This window comes from Heptranchias perlo, chromosome 9 (assembly GCF_035084215.1).
Source record: "Heptranchias perlo isolate sHepPer1 chromosome 9, sHepPer1.hap1, whole genome shotgun sequence".
In the NCBI taxonomy this organism is placed as follows: domain Eukaryota; kingdom Metazoa; phylum Chordata; class Chondrichthyes; order Hexanchiformes; family Hexanchidae; genus Heptranchias; species Heptranchias perlo.
In genome coordinates, this window is record NC_090333.1 from 74,485,436 (window position 1) to 74,497,896 (window position 12,461).

Below are 12,461 nucleotides of genomic sequence, written 5' to 3' on the forward strand. Positions count from 1 at the left end.
AGTATTAATATAATTGAGTGAGATAATGGAGCAGCATGAATCAAATACAAAGCTTACGGCAATGCCTATATACCCTCCCCACAGCTACAGTGTACAGCACACTCTGATCCCTGCAACTGCCTACCCTCTAGGTCTCCGAGTGAATTAATGTCATTCATGCCCATTGTTAAGACCACATACTGTATCCCTGACACTGATCTTCATAAGTTCATAGACAAAATAACTCATTGCCCTTCTTTGCCTTGTCTTGCTTGAATATAACAAAATAATGTGTGTTTGTGGCGTTACTGCTGGTCCGAGGCCAGAACGCTCCTGGCTGGATTGTGCGGTGTCTATTTCTCTTCTGTGCTCCGTATATGTCCGTGTTAGTGAAATCCGAGCTCTCTCTTTTTCTGAAGGTTCTCCTCAGCGTTGGGGTCCCGACAAGTACATTCATCCTGTTCGTCGCAGTCAGCAGCAAATGGAATCACCTGTGGGGGATCAGTGGAAAAAGCATGAACTCAATGTAGACAGGTTTAAAGAAAAACACAACAGAACTACAGATCTGCCAAGAGGTAGGGCAGATCACCTTTTGATCTGCAGTGGAAGCGGCCAAATAATGTGGAAGGAAAGTCTGTCAAGAGTTTATTTTGCCACAAACCTAGTTTAAATAGAAAACGGGTTCCATGAGTGTTGGCCAGTATTTTAACAGTGCTGTGGAATCTGCCCATTTATATGGTGGAATAGATTCCACAGCGCACACGCAAATGTAGGGCCGGAAAAAATAACGGTGTGTGAACGAGGCATGCCGTTATTAACGTGCAAATCGGCCAGCAACTTGTGGCAAGAAAGAGATAACTCGTGAATCGCCACGAGATGCTGGACGATTTGAATCGCCACGAGATGCTGGACGATTTGAATCGCCACGAGATGCTGGACGATTTGAATCGCCACGAGATGCTGGACGATTTGAATCGCCACGAGATGCTGGACGATTTGCACTGCTCCTCCGTTAGCCTCGCAAAAACGGCATTTCGCCCTTAACCTCCCCGTGATTTGCATATTAATTGCCCATTAAATGCGCCTCAGATCGTTAACAACACAAATGCCTTTTTAATAATGTGATAATTGTTAATGACTGGCAATCAACCTCACTGGTCCAGAAAGTGAACAATTCTAAGTGTGGAGTCTCATTCCTTCAGGTAGTGAATTGTTGTTAGAGATTTTAAAAATGTCAAATTTTAAATTTATTTTTTTTCTTTCTCTTTTCTCTCTCTCTTTTAATCCAATCTTTCTTGCCCTCTCTTTATTTCTCTTCTTGTATTTGACATTGAATTCACCCACTCTAACTCACCCTCCTTCTCAGTCCTTCCTCTGTTTATTTCTCAATCCTTCTGATTAGTTTTGGGGATACACCTTTGATTCCGTCATTCGCTAAGATCCCAGCTGCTTTGTTGTCCTTGTTACCAGTTTGCACTTCCAGCAATATACAGAGCAAAAAAATTTTGAGCTGAAGGGTGCAGGAAAAAGTCTAACTAACCGGGCAGGCCATGGGATGCCCCACGCCAGCAAATTCTGGCCCGTAGTTTCAAAGTAGAAGATTGCGGCCTTCATTCCGACTCCCGGGCCTTCCCCACTACATAGTGATGACCCACCCAGGTCACTAATATGAAAATTGCTCTGCTGATCCATAGAGACAGGCTGAGCACTCAGCCTTCTCATGGCCAGTATCATCAACTCTATAGTCCTCGCAGCATTTACCTTTCTGCACCATCGGGACAGGAGCACCATCTCATTTGCCTTTACAGTGCTGTAGGCTGTTGCCAGTGCGCAACAGACATACCAACCCTTTGTGCTGAGCAGTCATGCTGTCGTTCTTTGTCTCCCGGTGAGGTAAGGACAAGCGATTCCGCAAAATGAGAGCACAGACTTGTAAAGCGGAATCTATTCTCAAATGCAGCGATCTGAACAAGATCTACCCAAGTCCTGGAACACTGTCCCAGTCTGAAAACAGAGTCATAGCTACTTCTCGAGATAACAATGTGTTCTCAGTGAGTATGCTTGGTAACAAGGTAAGTGGAAACGGAGCTTGTGGAGATCCAAAGGACTGGAGATTGTTCTTATTCATTACAGCAAAAATGCAGTGATGAATCATAGAACTCAACTCAATTGTCAAACATGTCTGGTGGTGGGTATGGGAAACATCATTTTGGAACTCTATTTCTAACTCTCTTGAAGGTTCAGGTACTTTCAGCCTACAAAGGATTTAGCCTAGGTTGGCGGAGTAAAGCCAGTATTTGAAGTTTTTCTTAAAATGTTCAGACCTCGATGAGCCAAAACTCCTTCCAAATAAATGTCAGCAAAATCAAATCCATTCACTACAAGCCATGAGCTGTGAAACTTTGGCCGATTGTCCCTTCACATTCAATATATTTCACCTGAGAAGCATCATGCTCACCTCTCCCTCCGTGTCATCTAAACCCTAATCCGTAACTTTATCACCTTGAGGCTAGGTTTATTTAATGCTCTCCACACCAACCTCGATAATAATAAGTCATCCAGAAGGCCAAGGTCAACATTCCCATCCCTAACATGTCCCCTTAGCCCCTCTGCTGCAGATCACAAGATCGCTGTGATAAAGGAAGGTCATTCAGGCCATGTTAGTTCATCCCAACAATATTGTAATGTCCCTCCATTTCAGCTTCTATTTTTTCTTATAAGATTTCAAAGTTAGTGGCTCCACTATTCCTCCTGGAAGTCTAGTCCATATATTGATCCCTCTTTGTGTAAAGATAAATTTCCAGACATCAGTCCTAAATTTACCATTTACTAGTGTGGATTTATGTCCCCTTATCCTATTCTCACTATTAGTAATATTCTGGGTTTACCTTATCAGTTCTCTTAACTATTGTATATACTCTATAAGATCACCTCTCAGGCACCTCCTTTCTGGACTGGCAAGCCTAATTTTTCCAGGTTTTCCTCATAACTCAGCTCCCTAACACTACGAATCAGTCTAGTGCCTCCAACACTTGAATGTCTTAGTGATTAGAACTGGACACAATATTCCTGTTTTGTCTGACCAGAACACTGTACAGTTTGATGATGACATCCTCTGACTGTTTTGACCATGTATTTCAAAACTCTACATTGTTTGGACAAGTTGGGGTAGATTTTGGCTTTGTGCGATAGTGTAAAACGGGTGATAGCGAATCAGCAGCCTGTTTTACATCTCTCCCATTTACTTAATGGAAATAAAAATCGAAAGCGGGTGTAAAACGGGCTGCCAATTCGTCATCACCCGTTTTACACTATCACACAAAGTCAAAATCTACCCCTTGAGTCTACGAAGATTGATGGGTCTCTTCCAGCTTTAGCCTCAGCTATTTCAACACCATATATATGGCACTTATTTTTTCTTCCTATGTGCAGTACTTTACATTTGTCTGCATTCAATTTTTCTGCCCACTTGTACATTTTATCCATCTCATGGTATAACTTCAGAGCTGCTTCCTCCAATTCCACTAATCCTCCTAGTTTGGCATCATCTGCAAATTTGAACACTGAACATTGCACTTCTGAGTCCAGGTCATTTATGTAAAATTAGAGGCAACAGTGGTCCCAACAATGAGCACTCTGGCACCCCACTAAATACCTTATCCCACCCCGACGTAAATCCTCCAACGAGTACTCATTGTTTTCACACCGTTCAGCCATTTCTTATTCTTTCTCAGGGTTTTACCCTGAATCCCTAACTCTTTGAGCTTAAGTTTTGTGTGGAACGTTGTCAGATGACTTTTGGATGTCTATGTACAACAGCCCACTTGGGTTGTCACTTTCTCAAAGAAGTTCAGGAGGTTGGTCAGGAAGGAATCTTCCCCTTCTGTATTCATGTTGACTGCTGTTTACTCTTGCTTGAGTAGCCAATTATATTATTTTACATGGAATGGAAGTAACACTAATGGGTCAGTAGTTGCCTGAGTCTGTTATTCTAGCCCATTCACCCTATGTGCACCACATTGGCCTGTTTCCAATCTACTAATATCTCTCCAATGTCCACTGACCCCCTCATAATGGTTGTCAGTGCCTCACAAATCTCCTCCCTCAGTTCCTTCAGGTCTCTGGGAAGAATACCATCGATCCCTATGGATTTATTTGTTTTGAGCCCTTGTAGCCTGTTTAGGCCTTACATCTCATTCAGATCAAAGTTATTGATTTTTCTAAAGTTATCACTTTTTGGGAAGGGCCTGTTGCTCATGCTCTCCTGTGAATACTTGGAGAAAGTAAGAATTCCAAATATTTACCAGTTCATCCTCTCAGATGAACATCTTGAAATCCCTCATCTCCCTCACCTGTTTGTTAGCCACTGCCCATTAACGTAAGTGCTGTTGTAACATACCGAACCACTGCGTTCCTGCTGGCCAATCTCATTGTCTGGAAATAGCCTATCCCATTATACCTCTCATACTCCCCTATCACATTTCACTCCAGGTACTTATCCAACTCTGTCTCTACTGCCTCCTTCGGTAGTCCATTCTGTACATTGTGTGGCCAGGAAGTAAATGTATCACATGTGATAGAAGTGTTCAAAATCATGAAGGGTTTAAAGTAAATAAAGAGAAACTGTTCGCCCTGGCAGAAGGGTCGAGAACCAGAGGGCACAGATTTAAGGTGATTGGCACAAGAACCAAAGGCAACATGAGGAAAAACTTTTTTACGCAGTGAGTAGTTATGATCTGGAAAGCGCTGCCTAAAAGGGTGGTGGAGGCAGATTCAATCGTGGCTTTCAAAAAGGAATTGGATAAATACTTGAAGGGAAAAAATTTGCAGGGCTACGGGGAAAGAGCGGGGGAACGGGACTAACTGGATTGCTCTTGCATAGAGCCAGCATGGGCTTGATGGGCCGAATGGCCACCTCCTGTGCTGTTACCATTCTATTCTATTCTATCAGCAGCACTGAGGTTTTTGCCCTGTTTCTGGATTAGCCAGCAGTGCCCACCGCCTCCCCCCCACCCCGGCCACGCCCAGTGTCACGAGATGGAGCATGCGCAACACACGCTCCACTCCTGAAAATTGCCTCCTTTATCTGGTGCGGGACCCCCGCTTGGTTCAGGCAGGAGCGTTGGACACCAACTTCAAGGTATGCTCATCAATAGTCGGGGGGTCAATGGGTGAGAGATTTAAACAAACGATTGTCTGCCGACAGCTCCATTTTTCAGGGTGAATGGGGCAGTGGGCAGATGAAAATCGCCCCAATATTACTGCGACGACTGCAGAACTGAAAGCTGGCTAACCATTTCAACTGGACAGGTCAGGGAGGACCAGTGGGCTTGCTCACAAGTTAATTAAGGGCAGAACTAGTTTGGATTTTAGGAGGTTCTTCTTTTCCTAACGAATAGTGAACCTGTGGAACAGGCTGCATTAGGCTCGTGCGGTGAATGCTGGGTTTTATCTGTTTTTCGCCTCTCCCAGGAGATTACATGGCTCCGGGTGGGTGGGAAGTGTATGTATTGTGATGCATAAGGCATCACAACTGTGTGGATGGAAAGTGTGTGCCATTTTCTTACGTTCGTATTTAAGCACCTCCAAAGCGTAACTGCAGCAGAAATGAGTAACGGGCTGCAGACCCCATGAGTCTCAGGAGCTCCACAGGGCAACATTCTGAGCTCCATGCAAGATGGTTTGTGGTTTTGCATAACTGCAGTCAGATCAACCAGGGATTTCATCTGTCCCACTTAATGTGCCCAGCTACAATGCAGAATATGCAATCTGCCCAAACCTGTCTTTGTGATGCCAAGCCTAACTGAAGAGATTATAGGAGGGGTGAACAAAAGCTTGGCCAAAGAAGTGGGTTTTAAGGAGAGTCTTAAAAGAGGGGTTTAGGGGGGGATTCAAGAGGGTAGGGCCCAGGTGGCTGAAGGCACGGACCCCAAGGGTACGGCAGCACAGTGGTTATGTTACTGGACTAGTAATCCAGAGTCATGAGTTCAAATCCTGCCACAGCAGCTGGGGAATTTAAAGTCAATTAAATAAATAAAATCTGGAATTAAAATACTAGTATCAGTAATGGTGGCCATAAAACTACCGGATTGTCGTAAAAACCCATCTGGTTCACTAATGCCCTTCAGGGAAGGAAACCTGCTGTCCTTACCCGGTCTGGCCGATAAGTGACTCCAGACCCACAGCAATGTGGTTGATTCTTAATTGCCCTCTGAAATGGCCTAGCAAGCCACTCAGTTGTAAAATCTCGCTAAAAAAAGTCACAATAAGAATAAAACTGGACGGACCACCCGGCATCGGACCACGAGGCACCAGACACGACAAAGGGAAACCAAGCCCAGTCGACCCTGCAGAGTTCTCCTCACGAACATCTGGGGACTTGTGCCAAAATTGGGAGAGTTGTCCCACAGACTAGTCAAGCAACAGCCTGACATAGCCATACTCACAGAATCATATCTTTCAGCCAACGTCCCAGACTCTTCCATCACCATCCCTGGGTATGTCCTGTCCCAGCGGCAGGACAGACCGACCAGAGGTGGCGGTACAGTGATATACAGTCAGGAGGGAGTAGCCCTGGGAGTCCTCAACATTGACTCTGGACCCCATGAAATCTCATGGCATCAGGTCAAACATGGGCAAGGAAACCTCCTGCTGATTACCACCTACCATCCTCCCTCAGCTGATGAATCAGTCCTCCTCCATGTTGAACACCACTTGGAGGAAGCACTGAGGGTAGCAAGGGTACAGAATGTACTCTGGGTGGGGGACTTCAATGTCCATCACCAAGAGTGGCTCGGTAGCACCACAGCTGACCGAGCTGGCCGAGTCCTGAAGGACATAGCTGCCAGACTGGGCCTGCGGCAGGTGGTGAGCGAACCAACACGAGGGAAAAACTTACTTGACCTCGTCCTCACCAATCTACCTGTCGCAAATGCATCTGTCCATGATAGTATTGGTAGGAATGACCACCGCACAGTCCTCGTGGAGATGAAATCCCGTCTTCGCACTGAGGACACCATCCAACGTGTTGTGTGGCACTATCACCGTGCTAAATGGGATAGATTCAGAACAGATCTAGCAGCTCAAAACTGGGCATCCATGAGGCGCTGTGGGCCATCAGCAGCAGCAGAATTGTATTCCAGCACAATCTGTAACCTCATGGCCCGGCATATTCCTCACTCTACCATTACCAACAAGCCAGGGGATCAGCCCTGGTTCAATGAGGAGTGTAGAAGAGCATGCCGGGAGCAGCACCAGGCGTACCGAAAAATGAGGTGCCAACCTGGTGAAGCTACAACTCAGGACTACATGCATGCTAAACATCGGAAGCAACATGCCACAGACAGAGCTAAGCGATTCCACAACCGATGGATCAGATAAAGCTCTGCAGTCCTGCCACATCCAGTCGTGAATGGTGGTGGACAATTAAACAACTAACGGGAGGAGGAGGCTCTGTAAACATCCCCATCCTCAACGATGGCGGAGTCTAGCACATGAGTGCAAAAGATAAGGCTGAAGCATTTGCAACCATCTTCAGCCAGAAGTGCCGAGTGGATGATCCATCTCAACCTCCTCCCGATATCCCCACCATCACAGAAGCCAGTCTTCGGCCAATTCGATTCACTCCACGTGATATCAAGAAACGGCTGAGTGCCCTGGATACAGCAAAGGCTATGGGCCCCGACAACATCCCGGCTGTAGTGCTGAAGACTTGTGCTCCAGACTAGCTGCGCCTCTAGCCAAGCTGTTCCAGTACAGCTACAGCACTGGCATCCACCCGACAATGTGGAAAATTGCCCAGGTATGTCCTGTCCACAAAAAGCAGGACAAATCCAATCCGGCCAATTACCGCCCCATCAGTCTACTCTCAATCATCAGCAAAGTGATGGAAGGTGTCGTCGACAGTGCTATCAGTACCCTGCTCACCGATGCTCAGTTTGGGTTCCGCCAGTACCCCTCGGCTCCAGACCTCATTACAGCCTTGGTCCAAACATGGACAAAAGAGCTGAATTCCAGAGGTGAGGTGAGAGTGACTGCTCTTGACATCAAGGCAGCATTTGACCAAGTGTGGCACCAAGGAGCCCTAGTAAAATTGAAATCAATGGGAATCAGGGGGAAAACTCTCCAGTGGCTGTGAGTCATACCTAGCACAAAGGAAGATGGTAGTGGTTGTTGGAGGCCAATCATCTCAGCCCCAGGACATTGCAGGAGTTCCTCAGGGCAGTGTCCTAGGCCCAACCATCTTCAGCTGCTTCATCAATGACCTTCCCTCCATCATAAGGTCAGAAATGGGGATGTTCGAAATATAGTGAAGCCGTCCGAGCCCGCATGCAGCAAGACCTGGACAATATCCAGGCTTGGGCTCATAAGTGGCAAGTAACATTCGCGCCAGACAAGTGCCAGGCAATGACCATCTCCAACAAGAGAGAGTCTAACCACCTTCCCTTGACATTCAACGGCATTACCATCGCCGAAACCCCCACCATCAACATCCTGGGGGTCACCATTGACCAGAAACTCAACTGGACCAGCCATATAAATACTGTGGCTACAAGAGCAGGTCAGAGGCTGGCTATTCTGCGGCGAGTGACTCACCTCCTGACTCCCCAAAGCCTTTCCACAAGGCACAAGTCAGGATTGTGATGGAATACTCTCCACTTGCCTGGATGAGTGCAGCTCCAACAACACTCAAGAAGCTCGACACCATCCAGGACAAAGCAGCCCGCTTGATTGGCACCCCATCCACCACCCTAAACATTCACTCCCTTCACCACCGGCGCACTGTGGCTGCAGTGTGTGCCACCCACAGGATGCACTGCAGCAACTTGCCAAGGCTTCTTCGACAGCACCTCCCAAACCCGCAACCTCTACCACCTAGAAGGACAAGAGCAGCAGGCACATGGGAACAACACCACCTGCACGTTCCCCTCCAAGTCACACACCATCCCGACTTGGAAATATATCGCCGTTCCTTCATCGTCGCTGGGTCAAAATCCTGGAACTCCCTTCCTAACAGCACTGTGGGAGAACCTTCACCACACGGACTGCAGCCGTTCAAGAAGGCAGCTCACCACCACCTTCTCAAGGGCAATTAGGGATGGGCAATAAATGCCGACCTCGCCAGCGACGCCCACATCCCATGAACGAATAAAAAAAAAAGGTCACAGTCAGGTGAACAGAGTTTTCTAGGAGGGCTTGAAAGACTGGAGGAAGTTACAAGGATAGGAAGGAGTGTGGCAAAGAAGAGATTTAAACACACAGATAAGAATTTTAGATTTGAGGCATTAGGAGACTGGGAGCCAATGTAGGTCAGCAAGGACAGGGGTGATGGATAAGGAGGACTTGGTGTGAGATAAGACTCGAGTTTTAGTTGAACTGAAGTTTATGGAAGGTTGACCAGGAGAGAATTGGAGAAGTCCGGAGGTGATAAAGGCAAGGATTGGCGGAGACGAGTGATATTGGAGGCGAAAGTAGGCTGTCTTTGTGATGGACAGGATATGGACGCTGAAGATGCATCAGTCTGGTTCAGCGTGAGACCGTGGTTGAGAGGGGCTGGCATTGTTGGCATGGGTGCGGAGTTAGTGCGGGGGTCGTGGACGATGATTTTGGTCTTCCCCGTGTTTAGCTGGAGGAAACTGTGGCCCAACCGAGACTGGATGAGGATCGAGAGAGGTGAATGGGTCGAGCTGGGAGCCATCGGCGTGCCTGTGGAAGCTGACCCCGTGGCTGCAGATGAGAAAAAGGAGGGAGCCAAGGGGGATGCTCGAGGTAATGCTGGGAGTGCTGGAAGAGAAGCCACTGCTGGTGATTCTCTAGCTATGAATGGATAGGTTACAACTGTAAAAGGTTGGATAGCCAGGTGGTGAAGGATCGAATACTAGTGCCTAGTCTTCAGTTGCTTCCAAGCCGTTGTTCTCAGAGATCCCATTACACATCGTGCACCCCCTAGATAAGCTCCCTCCTAAAAATGGATGCATGAGAGTTCCCAATTGACACCCACTACCTGAATATAATTAACAATATTTGATATAAATCACATAGATACAATTAACAACAATACAACCAAGCAAGACAAGTTATACTTAGCTGGCCAATGGAGGTGAATGATGTAGTCAACCATATCAAGAGCTGCAGAGAGGTCGAGGTAGGGGAACGCACCACTGTCACACACAACGTAATTTGTGGGAAGGGCAGAAACCTGGTTGGAGAGATTCAACATGGAGTGGGGAGACATTTAAGGGCTTCTATAGAGGAAAGTGAGGTTGGAGACGAGGCGATAGTTTGCGATGACAAAAGTGAGTTTTTGAGGGGAGTGATGACAACAGTTTTGACAGCACCTGAGGAGAGGGAACCATTTACATTGTCAGCTAGCACAGGGACCAGGAAGGGAAGTCGGATGGTCAGTAGCTTAGTGGGAATGGGAGCAGGATGTATGCCTCATGGGTGAGATGAGTTTGGAGAAGGCATGGGGGGAGATAGAGTTCAGTGCTCGAGCAGGTTGGGAGCCTGGTGGGAGGTTTGGCTTGGTGGACGTCTGGGAGTAGAGAGGCCATGGGAGATGTTGAGGGGGTGGCCGTGAATATGGGTAGGAGAGTATATATGGAGGGAGAGATTTAAGGAAGACTGAGAGGCAGTGAAATGAGAGGAGCGAGGAGGGCAAGGGAAGATTGAAATGAATGAGGAGTTGCTCGGTGCAGAGGCCAAGGGAGAATATTTCAGGGACCAGTGCAGAGGCATATCCTCCAGTGCAAATCTCGAGTGTGGACAAGGGCCAGCAGTGCTTGGTGTAGCTGAGGTAACCACCTCCCCCAACCCGTCTCCCCCTCCCCTGTTGATGTGACATTCTTGTATGTTTGCGATACCTCAGGCAAAGGGCCGGGAGGATCCAGCAAGAGGTGGCAGTTCTTCCACCTCACATATTTGGCGGCTGTTGAACAATCTTTCCTCCAGAAGATTACTCTGGAATGGCCTCTTGGATGGAGACAAGATAAGGTACCATGCAAGTTATGATATGCATTGGAAATGAAGCAGGACTGCTGGCCATGGCAGCTGTGGGGTATTTGCAACGAATTTTCTATATGTATCTTGCAAAATCACAACAGCATGCTTGGACAGTTGTGTCCAAGTACTTTCACAGTATGGATTTTTTTTTAAGAACATAAAGTTCACAAGAAAGCCGGCGCCTTCAGACTATAAACCACTTCCCTCCTGGAATATTTTGCAAAGTTTAACTATTTTGCACAGTTTAACTATTATCTTATCAGGCTACATGTCTGCTTCTTTCAGGATCTTCAGTCTCTACGGTGTAATTTGAACCTTTGAGAAAGAAATTTCACAGCGTGAATATGCAACAGTAATGCAGTCCTGAGGGAATGCTGCACTGTTGGGAGATGCCTGCCATCCAGATTAATTCACTTTCAGAGAGACAGTTTGACAAACTAAAAGCAAATAATTTATTTCCTATGTTTAAGACTGTAAAAGACTATTTCAATCCATCCAACCAAACTCAGTGTCTAGGAAATATATCCCACGCCACCAATCATCCCTGGCTATTAAATTTTCCTCCAATTATCTAATTCTCTGATTCAATCAACCCCCAGTGCCTCTCTTGGCAGTCCATTCCATCTATTCCCCACCTTCTGCGTAAACTGTCTTTATTCCCCTCCCTTTATGATTAAGGTTGTGCCCTCTTGTAGAATTTGGCACGGTTGTGGTGGTTACACCGGTGATTGCACCCATCGGTGCCCTCCAGCGCTGACCCAGCTGAAGTTTGCGGGCTCAATTTGAGAATATATCACCTGCAAAGGGCTAGGCGGGTGCAAGTACCACTGCGAGCACGTCTCTGGTGCCCGCCTGCCATGGAGGGTGGGGGGTGGGGGGAAGCTTACCTCAATCAGTGTACCAGCTTCCAGCGATATGCCAGGCACTGACTGAGCCAGTGTCATGAGAATTGCCAGTATAGGGAGATTCCCCCCCCCTACCCCATGACACTTTCCTTGTAAAGGAGGGGGGAGAGGGGCAATTGGCTTTCTGCCAGGAAGTGGGGAGGTGTGGTTCTGCAGGTTTCTCACCAGTTACAGTGGAAGACCTTTGGAACCCCCTCCCCTGCATTGATGTTTATCTTCTCTGTGTCCTTTGGAATACTTCAATAAGACTTCAGCAGTATAAACGTTCCCAGGTTCTACAGCCTCTCTTCCTAACTGAGGTACATAAACCCAGCTGTGCACTCCTGGCGCATTTGTTGAATTGTCATGAACTTTTCCAGCGATCATGGCGATTTTTTTTTCCCCCCCCAACACATCCTGAAGCATTTTCCTTGAACTGTAGTCTCTGTTTTAATGTTGGCAAATGCCGTAGTCAATTTTGAACATAGTAAGGTCCCACAAACAGCAATGAGATAATGACCAGATTATCTGCATTGGTGGTGCTAGTGGAGGAATAAATATTGGCCAGGACGCCAGGGAGAACTGCCTTGCTCCTCT

At 47.1% G+C, this 12,461-nt stretch overlaps 1 protein-coding gene across 1 annotated transcript in view; it reads right to left on the reverse strand.

Moving 5' to 3' along the window:
• Positions 1 to 251: 251 nt before the first annotated feature.
• pappa2 (pappalysin 2) overlaps positions 252 to 12,461 on the reverse strand; it is a 565,518-nt gene continuing 553,308 nt past the window's right edge. Inside the window, exon 22 of the mRNA XM_067990736.1 lies at positions 252 to 470. Coding sequence (XP_067846837.1) covers positions 366 to 470 — 105 coding nt within the window. The 3' untranslated portion in view covers positions 252 to 365. The remainder of the gene's footprint in view (positions 471 to 12,461) is intronic.